This window comes from Quercus suber, unplaced genomic scaffold, assembly GCF_002906115.3.
Source record: "Quercus suber isolate HL8 unplaced genomic scaffold, Cork oak 2.0 scaffold_209, whole genome shotgun sequence".
NCBI lineage: Eukaryota > Viridiplantae > Streptophyta > Magnoliopsida > Fagales > Fagaceae > Quercus > Quercus suber.
The window spans coordinates 505,258-527,484 of NW_027069667.1; the positions used below are offsets into that span (position 1 = coordinate 505,258).

The 22,227-nt window shown below is 37.4% G+C and overlaps 1 protein-coding gene across 1 annotated transcript; it reads right to left on the reverse strand.

Annotated features, from left to right (window-relative positions):
• Positions 1-9,694: 9,694 nt before the first annotated feature.
• Positions 9,695-14,338, reverse strand: LOC112013988 (probable disease resistance protein At5g66900). The gene is made up of 5 exons (XM_024046367.2): positions 13,359-14,338; positions 11,917-12,317; positions 11,206-11,567; positions 10,797-11,008; positions 9,695-10,697 (listed from the first exon to the last, which is right to left on the reverse strand). The coding sequence occupies exons 1-5, from the start codon at positions 13,996-13,998 to the stop codon at positions 9,859-9,861; spliced, it is 2,454 nt and encodes an 817-aa protein (XP_023902135.1). The 5' UTR covers positions 13,999-14,338; the 3' UTR covers positions 9,695-9,858.
• Positions 14,339-22,227: the final 7,889 nt, after the last annotated feature.

The window sequence follows — 22,227 nt, forward strand, 5'->3', positions numbered from 1 at the left end:
TGGATTGGGAATATCAGAGGGTTTTTTCAGGATTTTCGGTAGGAGGTGGAGTCAAGTTAGGTTTCTAGGGATATATTTTTGGTTGGATAGGCTTCAAAGAATTAAAATGAGAAAATTTGGGATGTGGAAGGATGTTTCTGGTTGAGGGGTTATCTGGGTGGTTAGAGGACTATTTTGGGAAAAGTTGTTACCTGTCAACGTGTCATGAACGTGATTTTCTCCCCCAGGTAATTCAAATTTGTGTAAGTCACGATCTATTTCCTTAATATGTTTCTCAGACGTATCTACGCCTTTATGAGTGTGCATCAAATTTGGGATTGGTTGAGCAAGGTCAGCTGTGTTATTCTCTATTAGGAAAGGATTTTTGAAATTTGAATTTGGAGCTTCCATGTTCACAGCACTTACCTGTTTGGGATGGGAGGGTGTTTGGTCACTTGCTGGTACACTTGTCGCTAGCGGCCACTGCGGAAAGCCAGCGGAATCTTTCGGAGCTACGTCTTTTTTAACATAGAATCCTGGGGCCATAACTATTGTCCTGCGTGAATTCGTAATTGGAGAAGCTCGTATCCAAGGACCATAGCGTTTATCTGCTTCCTCCAAAGTACCTTCACTATAAATCCACAAGTCACAATCTCGATCATTATGTGTCAGGTACCCACACCAGTAGCAGAGGTTGGGAAGTCACTCATATTTGAAAGAGACCCATTGTTCCTTATTATCCTCAAAAGCAACCACCCTGCCTCGATATAAAGGTTGTGAAATGTCGATAAGTACACACTCTCATAAAGCCACCCCTGTCTTCAATTGGTGATTTTGGTTGACATAGTACTTGTCTCACGGTTTCGTGCAGCCCTGTTGCCACCTGTGGATTCATAAATCTTATTGGGATACCGTGGACTTGTACCAAAAAATGAGTAGAGTTGAAGGGCATAACCTCCCCGTCTGAATCCTTGTCATAGCATTGTAGCACCATAAGGTGTTTGTCGAAACTCCATGGTTCGTTTGCTGTAATTGTTAAAAAGAATAACATGATTACTGAGGTTTTTCACTTGGAAAAGCTAGTGTAATATGAGAAAATTAGAAAACTTTTTAAGTTATAAGAAAATGGTGCAATCAGTAATTAAAAATATAATGAAATAGGTATTTAGTTGTTTGGTTGCACTTTTGTTACAGGAAATAACTACTTTCATGAATATTCCTTCTTAATGGGAGGGAATCATGATTCTCTCTTTCTCTCTCCTGTGACTATTAGTTATATATATATATATATATATTAGGGTGGTCCATATCCAACTAAGACCCAATGAACCCGTCTAACTTGGAACTACTTGAACTGAAATTATTTGATACAAGTAGAGGGACAGTTGGCGGTAGGTCTAAAGTTCCATGACCGGCGATGGTGGGTCGAGTGACCGGTTTCATTCTCCAAAACCCGAGCCACTTGATTTGGCCGACCAAACCTTTGAAAGAGGTCGAATCTACCCAATTTGTTCAGATCCAACAAAAAAAATACAGATTGCTGCCTAGCACAACCTCCGCCAGCATCTTCATTGGCTTCGACTAACTTGACCATCGTCCAACTGAGTTCAATCTGACTAAACTCATGATTTTTCGCAGTTGGCAGTGGGTTTCAACTGGAAACCTATGTCATTAGGTTAATAGCGAGTTGAGCACAAACTTGACTTATTGACACTTCTAAATTATATTTCATAGATTTTTTAGGACAAAATTAAAGTTAACATGGGATTATAAGTTATAAGATGTCCATGAAAAAAGTTTTATTTATTTATTTATTTTTTTGGTATAGGGATGTCCATTGAAAAGGTTGATTAGTAATTTTAAAAGATTAAACATTATATAAGTTTTAACAAAAAACAATATGACAAAAATCATCGAAGTTAAATTCAATTTTTATCAAGTCCAGAGGATGTACTACTATTGGTCTATTACTATATATTTTCTTTATTTAGATAATGAAGTCTGAATCAAAACCTAAACGAGACACGTGCCTACATTGGGTCCCAGGCCTAGCAGGTAGAGCCCACAGAAATGCGGCGCACGCTAATCACTTTCGCCTTGGGAAGAAGGACACATCGACCAGTCAAAAAGGTTGTGTGTATTTTTTTTATTTTTTCTCTTTTTGAATTCTTTTAATAAATACTACTCAATAAGACCAATTTATGAATTCAGAAATTATGCGGACATGTGTGTGATATCTATTGGGGGCACAGCCGACCGAAGGCATCATGTACAGCTGTCGGTTAGCGTGATGGGTGTGTGGGCCCCATTATACAAGTGCGGTCAGAGGAGCAGCTTTGGTTTTTTTTTTTTTGGTAAGAAAGAAATATCATTAAAAAACTAAACAGCCAAAGGCTCAGCAGTACAACGCCTGCTTAAATACAACCCAGCAAGGTCAAAATTGAAAATAGCTAGCAAATCCACAGGCGGATTTTCAAACAGAATAAAATCAGCATTTTGCTTAGCTCCCTTCCTAGCAAGATGGTCAGCAACTCTATTTGCTTCTCGATAACAATGTTTGAATCGAATCTGTGGGATCTGAGATGCCAGCTGCCTGCAGTCATCCAATAAAGGGGAGACGAGAGTTTGATTGGGTGGGTTGCACAAGGATGTCAATAATAGCTTTTGCATCCAACTCAACTTCAATGGCTGGACAGCTCCTTTCTACACAAATCCTCAACCCATCTCTCAAGGCCCATAGCTCTGCTTCAAAGCTTGAAGTTACTCCAATTTTCCCGGAAAAACCCACCATTCAATTACCCACCTCATCTCTAATCACCCCTCCTCCTCTAGCTAGGCCCGGATTTCCCATTGAAGACCCATCAGTGTTTACTTGCTCCAATTGCTCCGAGGTCTTTCCCATCTGATATCCTTCAAAGTGAAGCTGTTTACAACTCTCCAATCCGCAGCACGCCAGTGGAAATCACTAGCTTGACTAGTAATTTGGGCTGCCAGGTTTGAGGAGTAGTTCCTATTATGGAAAATGGTCTTGTTTCTTGCTTCCACAACATCCAGATGGCAAACAAAAACACAAACTTCCATGGAGGGTGATTGTGACCATTAGGCTGGTCCTTAGTTGCATTTGCAGACAACCAAGTGTGGAGATCAGATGAAAAGAAATTACTGTCCTCCTCAGTGATGCCCAGTTGCTTCCATGTCTCTTCGCTTCTCCAGCAATCTCGAAGCATATGAATTATTGTTTCTGGTTCCTCTCTGCATTGAGGATACAGAGAATCCAAGTTAATACCCTTTGAAGCCTGTAAAGATTCTAAGATCAAGGTTAGAACAGCAGTGAAGCAAGAATTAGAAGCTGGACCAGTGGAATGAAATGGATGTGGTGCTTATAGAGTAAAATGGCACAAAACGACACTTGAATTTTGTATAGCTGTGCTACTTGTAGTTTTGTTCTTTTACATTAGTTAGGCTCACACGTGAGAATCACGTGTTAAGTTTATAACTGCTTAATGGTAACTGATGTAACTGATTAGCGAGTAATTAGGAGAATTAGTTTTCATTCAGTTAGCTTACAGGTAGTATATAAGAAGGATTAATGTACAGTAAAATTCGATTGATTCATTTCTCTTTCAATCATAATAGAAAGCATTTCCAGAAGCTCTCTCTCTCTCCGTGTTCTCCATTTCTCTGAGTTTTGTGTAGCTTTCTGTTCAGCTCTCTATTTCTCCTTGGTTTTCATCTTTTACATGGTATCAGAGCAAGACTCGTTTTCAATGGCGTCTAATCCTCAACAAACTTCATCTTCAACCTCACAGCACGAAATTTCACCAATGGAGGATCCTCGTAGTCCATTTTTTTTGCATCATGGTGAATCACCTGGTGCGATCTTGGTTTCACAACCCTAAACAGAGGAAAATTATCCTACTTGGGCTCGTGCGATGAAGATGGCTTTGGATGCCAAAAGCAAATTAGGTTTTGTTGATGGTTCAATCACTGCTTCAATGGCAGTTACCCCTCTGGAGAAGAAGGCATGGTCTAAGTGCAATTCCATGATTTCTTCCTGGATTCTGAATTGCGTTTCACCTCACATCACTGCTAGTGTGATCTATCGGAACACTGCTCTTGAGGTTTGGAATGTGCTCAAGAATCGCTTCTCTCAGGCAAACGGACCACGAATCTCACAGCTACAAAAGGAAATTTCCACTGTGATGCAAGGAGATTTAACAGTCACCTCCTATTTCACAGGGCTTCAAGCTTCGTGGGACCAATTGCTAAATTTCAGGCCTTTGCCTTGCTGTTCCTGCGGTAAATGCACCTGTGGTGTAGATGATAAGATCAATTCTTTCCAGCATCAAGATTCATTGATGCAATTCCTCAATGGATTGAATGATGCTTACTCCCAAGTGCGAACTCAGATTCTCATGATGGAGCCTAGTCCCTCTATAGACAAGGCATTTTCTTTGGTGATTCAAGAAGAAAGGCAAAGATCTTCTTCAGGCTTCAATCTGGGTCCATCAGCTGAAACAATTGCCCTTGCTGTTAAAAATCAAAGTTTTCATCATAACTCTGGTTTTACAAGCAATTCTGGTAAGAATCTCAAAGGCAACACTGGAAAAGGAAGGCCAATGTGCAGCTATTGTGGCAAGCTTGGACACATCAAGGAGAAGTGTTACAAATTGGTGGGTTTTCCACCAGGTTATAAGCAGAAGGGAAAGGTTCCAATGGCAAATCAGATCAGTTTTGAGGGTGATCAATCTCAAACCGGAGAGACACAGCTAGGCAATGGGAATTTTCCATTTACTGCTGATCAATGTCAACAATTGATTTCTCTACTCAATACTCATGCCTTCTCATCTGATTCCTGTGAAGGTGTTCATTCAGCCAATTCTGCAATTGCTTCCACTTCTGCCTCAGGTAATACTTGCCCTGTGTTTCAAGATTGTATGACTTTAAACATGCAACATTCTGTATTTGCTGTTAATCCTGTACATAAAAATGCTTTCAATAGTGAGACTTGGGTTCTTGACACTGGTGCTACAGATCACATAATTCATTCTGTCACCTTATTCACCAAAATCACTAATTCTATATCCACCTTTGTTCAATTGCCTAATGGTGAGAAAGTTACTGTCACTCACATAGGAACCATTCAAATTTCGTCCACCTTAATCCTTGAAAATATTCTCTGTGTTCCTTCTTTTTCATTCAACCTAATCTCAGTTAGCAAATTAACCAAATGCCTATCTTGTTGTTTTGTCTTCCTTTCAAATTTTTGCTTCATACAGGACCTGTCATGTTGGAAAACGATTGGAGTGGGTAAATTGAACAACAATCTTTACTTGCTGCAAGTTTCACCAGATTGCACATCCATATCAGGAGTCTCTTCCATTTTGAATTCTGTTTTTGATTCCCTTGTAAACTCTGTTTCCAATGTTCCTGTTGTTTCTAAGCCATTTCTTTGGCATCTTAGACTTGGGCATGTCTCTGATAATAAGCTCAATACTTTGCACAGTCACCTTCCTGATGTAATCCAATTTCAAAGTAATAAAGATTGTGTTCTATGTCCTATTGCTAAACAGAAAAAGTTACCTTTTCCATCTTTTAATCACATTTCTTCTAATGCTTTTGATATAGTCCATTGTGATGTTTGGGGTCCTTTTGCCAAACCTACTCAAGAAGGCTTCAAATATTTTCTTACTCTTGTTGATGATGCCACTCGATCCACTTGGGTTTATCTAATGAAATATAAATCAGATACTAGGCCACTGCTTGTTTCTTTTTATAACATGATATGTACTCAGTTTCATACCAAAATTAAAGTGTTTAGAACTGATAATGCCCCTGAGTTTTTCTTGAAAGATTTTTTTTCTGCAAATGGTATTATACACCAACATTCTTGTGTTGCCACTCCACAACAAAATTCAGTTGTGGAGAGGAAACACCAACATATCTTAAGCATAGCTAGGGCTTTGAGATTTCAGTCTAATATTCCTCTTTATCTTTGGGGTGAATGTATCTTGACTGCTGTCCATATCATCAACAGGCTGCCTTCCCCCATTTTAAACAATAAATCTCCTTTTGAAAAACTATATGGTAAACTTCCTTCTTATGAGCATCTCAAAGTTTTTGGTTGTCTTTGTTTTGCCTCCACTTTACTTCAACATAGAACCAAGTTTGATCCTAGGTCAGTACCTTGTGTTTTTCTTGGATACCCCTTTGGTGTTAAGGGCTACAAACTTCTTAATTTGTTTACCAAGAGAATTCTCATTTCAAGGGATGTCATTTTTCATGAAACCATTTTTCCCTTTGTGTCTGATCCTTATTCATCTTCTCAGCATTCCAACATTCCTTTACCTCATCTGTTTCCTTCAGTAGCTTCACCTCATGATCCTTTGCTTTCTTTTCAAAATTCTGACCTTGTCACAGATGCTATTTCTGTACAAAATCAGGTCAATCCACCTATCTCTGAATCCATTTCTCCTGCATCAATTTCTGACCCTACCCATCCCCTTTCATCCAATCTTCCTGTTATAAATCAGTTACCCATTTCTCCAGTATCTAATCTTCCTCATACGTCTGGTAGTTCCCATAGTCAAACTGATATTGCAGAGATTGTTCCTGTCCTAGACACTGTCTATTCTTCATTACCTTTAAGAAGGTCACAAAGGGTCCATAAGCCTCCTACTTATCTGAAGTCATACAAGTGCAGTTCAGTTGTTTGTGATCAATTTCCTCCCTCCAATTCATTCCTCCAGTCAGGTTCTTTATCTCCCAAATCAGGTACCAAATATCCTTTATCCTCTTATCTCTCCACTTCCAAATTATCCACTTCTTATGCTAATTTTTGTTCCACCATTACTAATATTCCTGAACCCAAGTCCTACTTTGAGGCTGTCAAAAGTACAAACTGGCAGGAAGCAATGAATACAGAAATTGCTGCACTTGAAGCCAACAATACTTGGACACTAACTTCACTACCCCCTCATAAGAAAGCAGTGGGTTGCAAATGGGTTTACCGAGTTAAATATAGGGCAGATGGCAGTCTTGAAAGATACAAAGCACGTTTGGTAGCAAAGGGGTTTACACAGCAGGAAGGTCTTGACTTTACTGAAACTTTCTCCCCTGTTGCCAAAATGACTACTGTCAAAGCTTTATTGGCTGTTTCTGCTGTTCGAGGTTGGCATTTGACCCAACTTGATGTAAATAACGCATTCTTACATGGTGATCTCCATGAGGATGTATACATGCAGCTTCCACCAGGGTTTCACTGCAAGGGGGCCAGGTTTGTAAGCTTAACAAGTCATTATATGGACTCAAACAAGCTTCCAGACAATGGTACTCCAAGTTCTCATCCACAATCTTGCAGTATGGTTTCACACAGTCAAAATCAGACTACTCTCTGTTTACTAAGAAGTCTCACAAGTCTTTTTTGGCTCTATTAGTGTATGTTGATGACATACTTATTGCCAGCAATGATGTCAAGGCAGTGGAAGCTCTTAAGGTATTTCTGGATCAGAAGTTCAAGCTTAAAGATCTTGGAAGTTTGAAATTTTTTCTTGGTCTTGAAGTAGCCAGATCAGATAAGGGAATCACCTTGTGCCAAAGGAAATACGCCCTTGAAATACTCAAGGATGCAGGGATGACAGCTTGTAAGCCTTGTAGGATTCCAATGGAACAAAACTTAAAGCTGAGTAAGCATCATGGACAGTTGTTGGCTGATCCGGGAGTCTATAGGAGATTGGTTGGTAGATTACTATATCTCACCATTACCAGGCCAGATTTGGCATATCCAGTCAACAAGCTTAGCCAGTTCATGTCCAAGCCTAGAAGACCTCACTTGGATGCAGCTTATAAGGTATTACAGTATATCAAAAGCTGTCCTGGTCAAGGGATTTTGTTGTCTTCAAGATCTGATTTTCATTTGAAAGGGTATACTGATGCAGATTGGGCAGCCTGTGTGGATACAAGAAGATCAACAACCGGATATTGCATTTTTCTAGGAAATTCTTTGGTATCATGGAAATCTAAGAAGCAATCCATTGTGTCCAGATCCTCTGCAGAGGCAGAATACAGGGCAATGGCTGTGACAGTTTGTGAGATAACCTGGCTGCTAGCTCTATTGAAGGATCTTGAAGTGTATCATCCTCAACCAGCCCTACTTTTCTGTGATAACCAAGCTGCCATGTATATAGGAGAGAATCCTGTATTTCACGAACGTACAAAACACATAGAGATAGACTGTCACTTGGTTAGAGACAAAGTTCAAGATCGAGTGATTAAGTTATTTTATACTCCAACTCACACACAGCTAGCAGATTTGTTGACAAAGGCACTTCATGCTCAACAATTGTTTTCTCTACTTGACAAAATGAACATTATCAACATCCATGGACCTGAAGCTAACCTTGAGGGGGGCTGTAAAGATTCTAAGATCAAGGTTAGAACAGCAGTGAAGCAAGAATTAGAAGCTGGACCAGTGGAATGAAATGGATGTGGTGCTTATAGAGTAAAATGGCACAAAACGACACTTGAATTTTGTATAGCTGTGCTACTTGTAGTTTTGTTCTTTTACATTAGTTAGGCTCACACGTGAGAATCACGTGTTAAGTTTATAACTGCTTAATGGTAACTGATGTAACTGATTAGCGAGTAATTAGGAGAATTAGTTTTCATTCAGTTAGCTTACAGGTAGTATATAAGAAGGATTAATGTACAGTAAAATTCAATTGATTCATTTCTCTTTCAATCATAATAGAAAGCATTTCCAGAAGCTCTCTCTCTCTCCGTGTTCTCCATTTCTCTGAGTTTTGTGTAGCTTTCTATTCAGCTCTCTATTTCTCCTTGGTTTTCATCTTTTACACGTATCCCAATTTCCTTCTTCAGTGGGCAATTGATGGATGAGATCCCAATCATCAGACGAGGAGTTCATGCTATGGCTTAATATTGTTTGCTCAAACTCTTACAACTCATAATTGTACAAGAGACGAAGGCCACATACCTCCACCTTCAAACCTGGGCAGTCAGTTGTAAATGAAGCCTTAATGCAGTTGACTTGATTCAGACAATTTCGCCCTCTATAGGATGGCAAAATGCATCCACCTTGCTGTAGCGTCACGAGATTTTCTTTAGTCAAGCGATAACCATGAAGAGGTCTCACACCACCAATATTGGTTTCCAAATGACAAATAAGGTCAGGACTAGTATCTGAATCCAGAATGTCAAAGTGGTCAGTCAGATTCACAATAGTGAACTTTCTTGGTTTAGTCTAACTTGATTAGTGCAGCTTAGTTTGTCCCTCTGCTTCAAGATGGACAATATAATTAGAGGGCGCTAATGGAAACCATATCACCATTGCACAGGATCCAGGACCTGAACCGGCAAGGCATGTATGGTCTTCAATTAATGCAGGTACAGAGATATATGTTAGTGGCGCAGTGGTGACTGCAGAATGGTCTGTCAGTGATTTTGATGTATTGGTTCCAGAAGATGTTACTAACACTGGCAGTAGCTTTGATTAATCTTTGCACTGTATGTTCATTTTTTTCATCTACTAAAGAGAATAACTCATTTATTTAAACCACGTTATTAAAAACAATTTTACTTTCTGTTGATTTTCTATCATGTTTGTCTGATTTCAAACAAACTTCAGATATAAAACCTATATTTTTGTCCCCAAAAAAAAAACCATCATAAAATTAAGGAAACACACAAATCTACATAATTCTAGGATTTAAAACAATCATAATTTCTATTGATACATATTTTTTCATGTGTTCAAATTTCAATAGGACCGAAATGTAAGAAAAAAGAAACAGAGTGGAAGATAATAATAATAAGTTTGACAAAGCCTACAAAATATTCCAAAAAGAAACAATTCTTAGAAAATCATGGTTTGAAAAGCCAAGCCAAGTTGATATCTTTTTCAGCCACCTTGACCTCTAGATTGGTAAGAATTTCCTTGATAGGCTCCCAAAACTTAGCCCTCTCTTCATCACATATCACAAGCTTCAATTGCTCAAGATTTGTAGTTGATGGTGGCAACTCATTACGCAAGCTCAAGCACCCTTTCATGTGGATCTCCCCTAATTTACGTAACTCACCAATATTTTTTGGCAAGTGTCTAATGCTTAGGCAATCAGATATGTCGAGAATTCTTAACTTTTTAAGGCTTCTGATAGATTCTGGCAGCTCAGATAAATCAGTACAAGACCTAAGCCTGAGCACTTCTAAACTCTCTAGCTTTCCAATCTCTTTGGGAAGTGTAGACAGTTGATGGCAATTGGTGATAATGAGTATTTTTAGGGGGATAACATCACACAGCACTGCAGGCAATTCCACAAGATCATTGCAATAGTCAATGTTTATCTCCATTAGATTTGGCAATGCATCTGAAGCTTGGATAGTACAATTTTCAAAAGCTTGACCAATATTACACATGAACAAGGATATTTTCTTCAAACTCTTCAACAGTACTGGGGCCTTGCAAAGGGAAGGGATTGAAACCTTCTCCAATCTGATTGTCTTTAAATTGGGTAGAGACATGAGTGGTTGAAAATTTCTTAATTCAGTAGGAAAGAAACCATAATTAGTGGCTATCAAAACCTTGAGATTATCCATTTTATCCACAAACTCAGGTAAGCTGTAATTCTGTGTCTGGAAGTTCAGAACTAGAACCTCAACTTTGGGTGCTTGAATGTTGCACCAAGTTGACAAGAACGATTCATCTGCAAAAAAGTATTATATACGATGTGAGATGGCACTCAACATGTATTGTCTGCACTCGTGTTTATGCATGTGAGTGATAGAGGGAAACATGAACAAACCAGTTGAGATTGATAACAAGCGGGCATTGATGGGTTGCTGATCCTGTCCTGTGCACCAACTTGGTAGAGAGTTTCCACTTATGTCCATAAACAATCTTTGCCTTTGTCCTTCTGGCCCCTGGCGGCTTTCAAATATCGCTAGCTCTCTAAGAAGATCATGCTGTGAGACATAGTCTTCATTATAATAATTGTTGATCTCACTTGCATCTTTCCTGGTGAATGGCCAAAAATTAGGAGTTAGAAGATTCAAATTCTTTCTTCAAATGCAGAAAAGTACATCTCAACTAATCTATAATAAACTATTATTTCCATAAGAAGGTAATTAAGTTATAAGACATTAAAATAAGTTGTGCCTTAGGCTGTGCACACTACAAGAATATTGGACCATCAAAATTAAGAGTCTGCTTACCTTGTCATCACAAGATTAGCCAAATTCCTGGTGGTGAGTTCATATAAATTGGCAATGGCATCAATGCCATCTTCATCAAGTTTATATAATTCTGCCCACATATCAATGAGGGCAAGGACAGGTATCCTTTGGTCTTCATGAAATGAACCAAGATCCATGAAACACTCTTTGAGAACGACTTCATGATCTGAAAATTCTAGGCTTTTTCGGAGACATTCAAGCAGATCAGAACTATAATCTAAAATAGAATGACCGATAGAAAATTTCCTAGCTCTACTGTCCCAAGCCTCTACAGGCTTCCCACAGAGTGATCTGCCATTCACACTGAGGGCTAGTGGGAACCCCCCAGAGCCTCTCACTATCTGCAATTTAAGGAAGCAAATAAAATCAGTTTAAGTTTGGAGGGTACAGGGTCAATATAAGCCAATGCTAAAGTTATTAAAAGTTTAAAACCACATTAATTGTTTGGAAATATGATAATGAAGTTGTAGGATTTTGGGGACAATGGATTTAAAAAAAAACAAGCAAGCTCAAATTTAAGTAGGAAAGCGTGATTTTGGCAGGTACATATGGTATTATGTAATAAGCAGGACCAAAACTAGAATTTATATTTTCATTCATGTGCATATACATAAGTACTTTCCCAATGGAGAAAATTATGAATAAAATTAAGCATCCATATATATATATAATCACAGATTGACAAAGCACCTTTTTGATAACTTCATCTGGAATGTGAGAAATCCCATCTTGCAGTGATGCAAAGTGACGAAGCAGAGTCATTGCATCTTCATCATTTAATGGTTTTAAGTTATACGTAAAGCTAAATCCTGGAAATGTAGTTCTTGAGGTCACCAGAATATTGAAATTTGGCACATTTAACTTTAACATCTCAAGACGAAATTCAGATCCAGACCACACATCATCCAAGATCAATAATATAGGATTTGATCCAATTTGTGTCATCAGTTCCCGTAGCTGGTTGATTGCATCTTCATCACATTGGAACTCAGGCGCCTTACCACTTATATGATGAAATAGTCTTTGCACAATAATCATCAGGTTGAGAGTTTTGGAAATGGTGACAAAAAAAATTTTGTTCTTAAATTTGCCTATCCAAAAGCAATCTAGTTAGAAAATTTCCAACAAGGCACATTACATTTCTTATAACACTGGAAACAGAAAATATAGATAATCATGGTGAACTCATATGAAGTGAATACACAAATTTCAATCATTGCAAAGGTTGAGAATCGTGCAAAAGAGTATTCTTTGAGAAACACCTCCAATTATTTAGAAATGAGAATTTTTATTTATTTTAAATATACATTGTCTTTGTTATTACTATTCTAAGGTAATAAATCCAAAGGATGAAATATGCCAAAAACACTGCTAGACTGTTAAAAGGGCTAAAACAATATAATGAAGATAATTAGCAACTGCCTATCATATCTTATTTAGAACCAGGCAAAAACAAAGTTCTTTGAGAAATGCCACCAAGTATCAAGAAAAGAGATTTTTATTTTTTTTTGGTTACATTGTCTTTGTTACCACTCTTCTAGGGCAATAAATCCAAAAGATGAAATGTGCCAAAAACAATGCTTCACTGTTGAAATGGCTAAAACAAAATAATGAACATAAGTAGCAACGGCCTATCATATCTTATCTAAAGAGACAGATTTGTTTCAAACTTCAGTTCAATTTCACTTTCAGAAATTTAAACAATGCAATCCCATTCATTCCATATACAATCATGCATATAATATTCAAGCAAAATTTCAATTCAATATTCAACAATGAACTTCTCTAAGTATTTTGTTTGTGGTAGTACCTCATATTAGAGCCTATTGGGCCCAACCATTTTACAAAGACCAAACTTGTACTTTCAGTTCAAGCAACATAGTTGATAGACCTACTAGTATAAGAATGGGTTAGGGTAGCTTCTCTATAAATATGCTTTTTGTACAATTTTGCAGTGAAATGATTCAATTCAGTTTTTCTTTATTCTTATGGTACCTAAGGGTTTACTTTTGATATAAAGGATGCACATACTAGAACTATATATAAATTAAAAGTGTATTCAAACAATATTTCCTAAAGCACTTGCCAATAATAAATTAAAATTTCACACACACAAAGGAGAGATTACAGACATTTAATTTGCTCATCCTGGCAAAGCATTTTCACCAATGTGGTCTTCCCACATCCACCAGGAGCAGTCAGTACAAGCTGCTGCTGCTTCTCCTTCAACAGCTGCATCTTCAACTCCTTCAGAGGCTCATCCAGCCCAACAGTAAAATCCGGGGGTCCAGGAACTGAGCAAGACAACCCATGTATCTTCATGATGGGTGACTTCTTTTCCTCTCGAATAGATTTCAACTGCTCCAAAATCTGCAAAAGATCCCTTCTGTTCTGTGCTTGCATATGAACTTTACAGAACCTGACAATGGCCTTATCCAAATCGGTAAGTTTCTTCACATAAAAGGCTTGGAAAAGTTTGTTCCAATCTTGGATTTCTGAGCAAGTGCGAATGAGATGCTCAGCATCATTCATATCTTTGATCAAGCTATTTGTTTCCTCTTCTGGTCGATTAAGTTCTTGGTTTAATCGTCTTATCTCTTCAACCACTGGTGCTAAAAGATCTAGATTGGATTTGAAACTTATAAGAACAGATTTGAACATAACGACTTTGCTTCCCACATCCTTAACTGTGTCATACAACTCTGCAAATGCCTTTCCAAACACTGCTCCCAGAGCAGCCCGTCCAACAATTGCTGCTGCCAAGCCTTCCATATGATAAAACAAAAAACAAAAACCAAGGACTCCGGATACGATTAAAGAAAAGAAACCAAAGATGGCACAACAATTTAGATGTCTGACTCTTCTCTCTCTCTACTGATCATTTTCCTTATGCTGATAAGGAAACGAGACAGACAATTAACTTAAAGCCATTTGAGATGAAAGGAGAATATATGCTTCTATCCAGGAAAACAATCAAAAGGGAATAAAAGACTTAAATCTGAAGTAACAGATTTGTACTTCTATCTACAATGCGCAAGTCAAGTCATGCTACAAACCTAGAAGTTTCCAAGTTTGAGCACATTGACTTGGATGTTTTTTTAACTTGACTTGAAGGGTAGCAAGGCATCTTCCATAGGAAGATGCTAAGCTATTAAATAAATATTGTTCATATGTTGGTGCCTGAAATATATATATATATATATATATATACCTGAACCCCCTTAAACTTTCATAATTTTTTACATCAACAGAATATTTAAATAAAATTATTAGTCCAAATTTAACAAGAAGTGAAACTCTATCTCTCTAACAAGTCCAACTTGAACTCAAATTCATCATTATTATTTCTTAAAAAAAATTATTTTTGTTTAATCTAAACTTAACAAAGAATAAAACTCTATCTCTCTAATTAATCCAACTTAAACTCAAACTCAAATGTTAATAATCTATATATATATATATATATATAACCGAAGCAAAAAACAGAGACTAACATAAAAAAAAAAATAATAAAATAAAATAAAATGCAAGCAATCTAATTCAACTTTCTTCTTTGATTAATGTATTCTATGTCAAATTTTTTTATATTGTTATTATTAATAAAATTTCAATTCAACATATGTCGATATTTGTTTATATTTAAGATTTTCTTTTTATCTTATTCTTTTGTTATGTTTAGAATTGATTTTCTTTTAAGTATTTGGGTTAATTTCCATATTTATATTGACATTGTTTTCATGAGTTAGGTTTTTGTATTGAAATTTCTACTAATTATTTTTTTATATTATATATGGCAGATAAAACATCTCTATTTTTTGGAGGAAAATCAAAGCTGCAACCTATGTCTTCCAGCCTAGGGAACTATAAATTTTATTTGGTATGTTATATATAAATTTGTTGAATTTTGTTTGGTTTTGAATAGGGGTGGCAAAATTTGACACGACTCGCGAACTCGACATGACTAACCTGTTTATAAACAGGTCATGGGTTGAGGCTAAATGGGTTCGGGTCATATTCGGGTCGACAAGGCTGACCCGTTTAATAAACGGGTCGTGTTCGTGTTTAACATGTGAACCCGTTTGACCTGTTTGACCCGTTTAGGTAATAAAGGTATTAAATTTTGTTATTATTGCTTAATTTTTGTTGTTGTAATTATATGTTTATTATTATATTTATGGTTGTAATTGTATTTTAATTTTAGATATATAGAAATTAATTATAGATTATTTAAATCATGTATGACCTATTAATCAAACAGGTTATTAGTATTAATTTTTACATGACTTATTAATTAAACAGGTTAAACGTGTCGGGTTGGATCAACCTGTTTAATAAATAGGTCGGGTTAGGGTTGAGGATTCTTGACACGTTTACTAAACAGGTCGAGTTCAGGTCAACCCATATATCAGAGTACTTATGGCTCGACACGACACGAACTCGACCCGCGAACACGAATTGACACCCCTAGTTTTGAAGTAGAATTTGGGGATTCTATAAATTTTGAAGTTTGATCTTAATTCTTCACCTTTGATAGGCCAAGAATGTATTGACCCCTTTGGTAACTTAATCAATTAATTAGCCAAGTGAAATTAATTAAATTCAATTAGATGCAATAAATGTGGTAGCACAAACAAATCACCAACTAAGTTAAATGCAGCGGAAAATAAATTTGACACATGTGATTTGTTTACAAATGGAGAAAACTACTGAAGCAAAACCTTACTAGGTGAATTTAAGGTTATCACTCCCGAGAATCCACTATTATCAAAACAAACGGTTACAAGTAAAAGGAATCCCAGTACCTAATACCAACCTACAGTTGAACCCTTACTCCAAGTACGTGATTAACCAATCGATGCAGGGATCCCAGTACGTGACTAACACACCAACTTAAAAAAAGTGTTGGTAGTAAAGTTCTTAAGTTCATCCAGACGATGAAGATTAAGAAGCTCCTTGGTTACAAAACCCTTGGCGCAAAGACACAGCAACTTCTACAAGAGAAAGATGAACTAGGGAAGATTGTCTCTGATCACAATTTGAGTGAATAATCACTTTGCATCAAGTTGCATCACCTTAGACAGCCCTTAAAATAATTCTTATATATGTCTAGGGTTGTGAGAAAAGAAACCCTACACAAATAACTTGGATATGCGTAAAAAACAAATTTGAAAATCTAAATTTTGTAATTCTTGATAGATACAGCTTCTGTCGAGAATTAAACATTAAATCTTGATAGATTTATCTGTCGAGTTTTAATGAACATCACTTCATCACTTGTTTCTTGAATAGCTTTGCATGGCTTCAATACTAGACTTGAAGAACCCCAACCCAATTTCGAAAAGGAAAAATAACCTAAAACAGAGCATAAATAACTCAAAACAACATGCTAAAACAGTTAAACCAAATACACATAGACACAATGCATGAAATTAAGTAGGTGTGCATATGTGTGCATGTGCTGATGCATAAGGATGTAGCATGAGATACATGAGGTGTGCCTAGAGGTGTGCATGGCATGGCATTGAGGCACAAAATGGACAAAGTGTGTAAAGCACACAACCATTTACCAAAACAAAGAAAGCATGATCATTCAAGACCAAAAACAAACATTGGAACTGATGTGGGAGCTTCTAGCTCGGCGGGGGGAGTCACCGAAGCCCCACTAAGCATATCGGATCTTGCGAAGCCAGTCAATACTTCTTCGACGGATCCTAGCCAGATCATATATAAGGCCCCGAGCCGGGGTGGTCCGGTGGATATCCTCGAGATTCCCGAGAGCCCTTCCAACCACGTCCCCTCCTCCCCTTGATCCTTGCCGGATGTGCCTGACGGTCCCCCATAATACGCTCACTTGGGGAATTCTTACTCCAGCTATTCCAAGAATATCCGCTAGTTGAACCCCGTCCAGTAGACTCCCTGTTTCGCTCATCCCCTTCGTCAGCTGTTTGTCCCATATCTTGCTAATGAACCCACAAACAAATAACCAAATTCGAAATAGGGATATCAGCGAATGCTCGACCATAGGGAGAGGGGCGATTCCGGGGGTTGGTCTAAAACATATAAGTATGAAAANTTACCTGCTTATGCGTTCATAGCCCAAGACTTTTTGAGTCTAGTTCAACACAGAAATGCCATTCGGACATTCTGTCAAACACCTAACATGCAACAATGAACAACAGATATGAATAATGCATGAACATGGTGAAAACTTGCCTCAATACATGCTAAAATGCCTCATGGGGCCAACACAAATGCACAAACAACAAATGGGACACAGCCCAATCAAAGATTTAAAAAAAAAATTGCAAAATGAAGAACCCTAACCCAATTTCGAAAAATCCCAAAAATTTTGTAACCCTAACTCAAATAACTGCATAATCTTAGAAAAAACATGAAGAAAATGTTTTAGAAAACATACTTTGAAGTTGAAAATGCAGAAATTAGGCTTGAGAATGATGGGGTTTGAGTAAAATGTGATTTTGGGTTGAAAAGGGTTCAGGAAAGGCTTAGCGAGGGAAATGAAAGTGTTTTGAAAAACTATCACATCTGCAATATAAAATTGAAAACACGCGTTTTCGCGGGTTAGACAATAGCGAGATAGTCATGAGAATGGCCACTAAAGCACAAAAACTTTTGCGAGAAGTTCTAAGTTGCGAATCAGTCGCGAGAGTTTCTGTCTAAATTTGAAGAAATTCCAGTTTTTGCCTAAAACACATTTTGCGAGAAGTGTTTAGTCGCGAAATACTCACGAGACAGTAGCAAGAGTCTCTGTGTGAGATGACCAAAAATTTATTTCCCTTAAATCCTTTTCGTGGGAAGCTCTAAGTCGCGAGCTTCTCGCGAAACACCCTTTGAACTAGTTTTTGAAGAAAAACACAAAAATGCATTTTGAACAAAAACTAATGACAAGAAAGTAAAAATCACTTTCAAAAACAATAAAACACTCAAAAATATTTTTGGGTTTGATCAGCAAGTACTTGAGCATACACACCACATTTGAACATGTACAATCACACAAATGAGATAAGCATTAATTGAATCAAAGTCTTATGTGTTGTGGGAAAGCATTAAGTGCGAAATAGTCCTTAGACCAAATTGAAGCTTCAATGATCAATTCAATCAAGTCATACATAATTAGTACTAAATCAAGTGGTCTATCTCAATTATAGAAATGAACATATATGACCTCCCACAAATTGATTACATATCTTAGAAGCTTTTCATTTGACTTCTGTATAAATCATAACATTTGATCTATTTTGAATAATACATCTCTTTTTGAGATCGGTGCTTGATATTTTTTGATATATCAACATTTAGAATTAGCTTTTGGCTTTTTAAGCACTATACATTTCAAAACAAAAGTCGCTTTCTCTTTTTCCTAGTCAAATACTAGTATGTGCAACAGGCTTTTACAGCTCAATATTTCTTTTTATTTGGAGATTTACATTTGGTGAGCTCTTTTGGAAAAACAAAAATAAAGTGGGAAGAGATATAGACACAAGTCTATGCAAGTATCAAGACCATCAAGATTATTGACCAATCATTCATGACAAGCTTAAAAATTTATTTACAATAATCACACATAGTTTTCAAAATTTCTTCCACACAAATAAATGTGCATACAAAACAAGCTAAGCTCATAAATGCACTACGCCATTAGTACGAAGGTACTAGGCTAAACTCTCATGTGATATATACAATACAAGCGATCAAACATTTTGAAGATTTTACAATTTTTATGGGCTTTTGAATTTTTTGAACACACTAAAAAACAAAACAAAAACAAAATCAAAGCAAAAGCTTGTAAAAGAAACATGCTAAAACCAGAAGCAAATGATACAAAGCAAATCAAGTATGTAGAGATGCATGAGCAAATGTCCCTAAACATCGGAAGTATTAATGCATGAACATGTTGAAATGCTTATGCATGAGTACCCCTTTTCACCCACACGGCACATGCATTTGGGGTGATATCTCTAAAGGATTGGGTACGAGAATTAGGACTTTCAAATCGTTTAGTAAAGCTCTCCAAGCAAGTGGTGAAGGCACCGATCATTTTCATCACGTCCATTACGCCGGAATCACCATTTCAACCTCTTAATTGCTCACTAGCCCAATTCCTTTTGTCAATTTTAGGGCTTTTTAACCTCTGAACACTTGCATTTTTCAATGTCCTCAACTTTTGGCAATTTAGTCTGGTATGTCCTTGAAGTCCACAGAAATGTTGAATTCTCGGACCTCTTTGCAACTTTGGAGGTGATTTCCCTTGAACCTTAGGCTTGACCACAGATTAATTACGAGTCTTATTCAACACCCGTTGGTCAGCTACATTCTTCTTCTTTTCATCCTCTACTTTCTTAGGTGTAGAGGCAGCCACTACTGGTACTTTGGCTTGTACAAACTTCACATCCTTGGTGATTTTGACAGCTAAACTACTTTCTCTAGTATATCCCAGTCTGATTTTGTCGGAGAAAGGTTTTTGATGAGAGAGGACTTCATCAAGCTTCTTGGAAGAGACTCGCTCTACTTTTACATTGGCTTGAACCACCTCAAGCTCAAGGAATTTTATCTTTGAGTAGGCTTCCGTCAACTCTCCATTCAGCGTCTCTATTTCACATTTGGCCTCCTTATACCGCACTAGGAGACTTCCATAGTCCTCCTCTGACTTCTTCATCTTTTTAATAACTGCCTTGGTCACCCTTGTATATTCTCCTGACTTCTCAAGTAGGGAATTGTAGTTTTCTTGAAGACTGGTTGAATCTTCATCTTCTTCAACATCTAATTCTTTTACAATTCTCATGGATTCCTCATCACTATGCTCCCCAAGTTCTTGCACTAGCAAACTCAAGTCCTCTGAGGACTCAACATGAGAAGTAGTCATAAAGGTGGAGTAATTCTCTTCTTCATCACAGCTCTCTTTCGAATCAGAATTGGATGAATCCAAATCACTAAAAGTTGTGGCATATGCTCTGCCCTTCCCTCTTACATACTTGGGACACTCCTTTTTGAGATGTCCATGGCCATTGCATTCATAACACACAATGCCTTGAGAAGATTGGGTATCCTTCCCTTCATTCTTCTTAAACTCTTTCCTATCACCTTTGGAGGATGAAAACTTCCTTATGCTGAACAGTTTCCCACTGTTCTTCATCTTTAGAAATTTTCGGAAGTTCTTAGCAAGAAATGCTACATCCTTCTCCATTCCATCTTCTTCGGAAGAATCATCCATTCTTTCGGTGATGGTTTTAAAAGCAAGAGATTTGCTTGACTTATGAGAAGGCAGTCCCACCTCATACGTTTGGAGAGATCCAGTGAGCTCTTGGGTTTTAATCTCATCCAAATTTTTGTTTTCCTCTATAGCTGTGACTTTTGCTCGAAAGCTCTCCGGTAAGGACCTCAAAATTTTTCTTACTACCTTAGTATCTTCAATCTTCTCACCAAGATTGAGCTTAGTAATTACAATTTCGTTGAGCTTCCCATAGAAAGAATCAAAGAACTCGTCATCTCCTACCTTAAGCTCTTCAAATTTGGTGGTAAGCATCTGAAACTTTGTATCATTCACTTTCTTTGTTCCTTCATAAATGGTCGCCAATATCTCCCAAGCTTCCTTGGCTACTGTCATGTGAGAAATCTTGTGAAACTCATCTGGAGAAACACCACAAAAGATTACATTCAAAGCTTTACTATTATTGTTAGCTGCCGTAAGAGCTGCTTTATCCCAAGCGGATTTAGCGGCCTCCGGCCTAATCCAACCTATTTCTACTGCAACCCAAACAATATCATCAATAGAACACAAGAATGCCCTCATTCGAACTTTCCAAAAAACACAATTACTATAATCAAAAGATCGTGGAACATTTAAAGATTGAGACCGGTCCATCTCAAACGGGGTTAAGGATCACACTCAGGTAGTTACACCACAGTGAGTGTACCCACTCTAATACCAATTGAAAGCCCGAAAATATGTTGAAAACAAAAGAGCTGTTTGATAGATTTTACACTAACTTAATACTAACTACGGAATAGTGTAAAAGCGAGCGAATAAACAAACAAGCTACTCTAATACATAATTAAAGCAACACAGTAGTAAAATAAAAAGTAAAAGAGTAGGGAAGAAAGATGCAAACACAAGATAACATGCCGATGTGTTATCGAATAGGAAACTGAAGAACTCGGCGAAAAACCTCTCCGCCGCCCTCCAAACGGTAATCGATTCACTAGACAATCAGTTGGGATACATGGCTTAGCAAGAGACCCTTCAAGCCTAATCTACCCGATGTACCTAAGCCCTCCAAACTCCTACTCCAACAAGGCTTCTCGGAACTGTGTCTTGTCTAGCTCTTCGGATCCCGCAACAAGCTCCATGCTGCATCTGCCATCCTTGGCTTCTTCCAATACTTCCCAGCAGCACCAAAACTTCAGTTGACACTCTGAAAGAGTGTGGTAAGTGTTTGAGCTATCAACCTCTCAATGATATAGAAATGAAAAGGTAGGAGTTAAAGAAATTCCACAAGTAAATGTGTAGAGGATTGTAGGTATAACAATCTCTAACTCTTAAGCTGTTTGACTAGGGTTTTCTCTCAAAAGCACTTCTCAACATTTATGGCTAATGTGAGTATAAATAGTATAGGCACAGAAAATGTGTATTAGAATGGACAGACTAGCAAAACAGAATGTCTCGCGGGTGTCTCGCGGGAAGGCCTTACCCGCGAGATACTTACAAGACATAGCTGTCTCCATCTTGGCCTGACTCTTCATATTCCAGCATGTGCAAGGCACATGTGTCACTTCGCAGGATGCTTAGTCGCGAGATATCCATGAGAACACTTTAGTCTTCAATTACTTGAGTTTTCACACACACTCTCTCTATCACACAACCCTTACAATCAAATCCCACAATAAATACAAGGTACAAATATTTTTCAATCTACTTGCATAATAAGCTCATATTCATTTCTATATTAATTTTACTAATTTGCATTTTATCTCTTTCTAATG

Coding starts and splice junctions, on each gene's coding strand:
- LOC112013988 (XM_024046367.2), bottom strand. CDS start 13,998: ATGGAAGGCTTGGCAGCAGCAATTGTTGGACGGGCTGCTCTGGGAGCA. Junction 11,568..11,916: donor CAGATGAAGTTATCAAAAAG/GTGCTTTGTCAA, acceptor CTTAAATTGCAG/ATAGTGAGAGGCTCTGGGGG. Junction 10,698..10,796: donor CTTGTTATCAATCTCAACTG/GTTTGTTCATGT, acceptor ACTTTTTTGCAG/ATGAATCGTTCTTGTCAACT.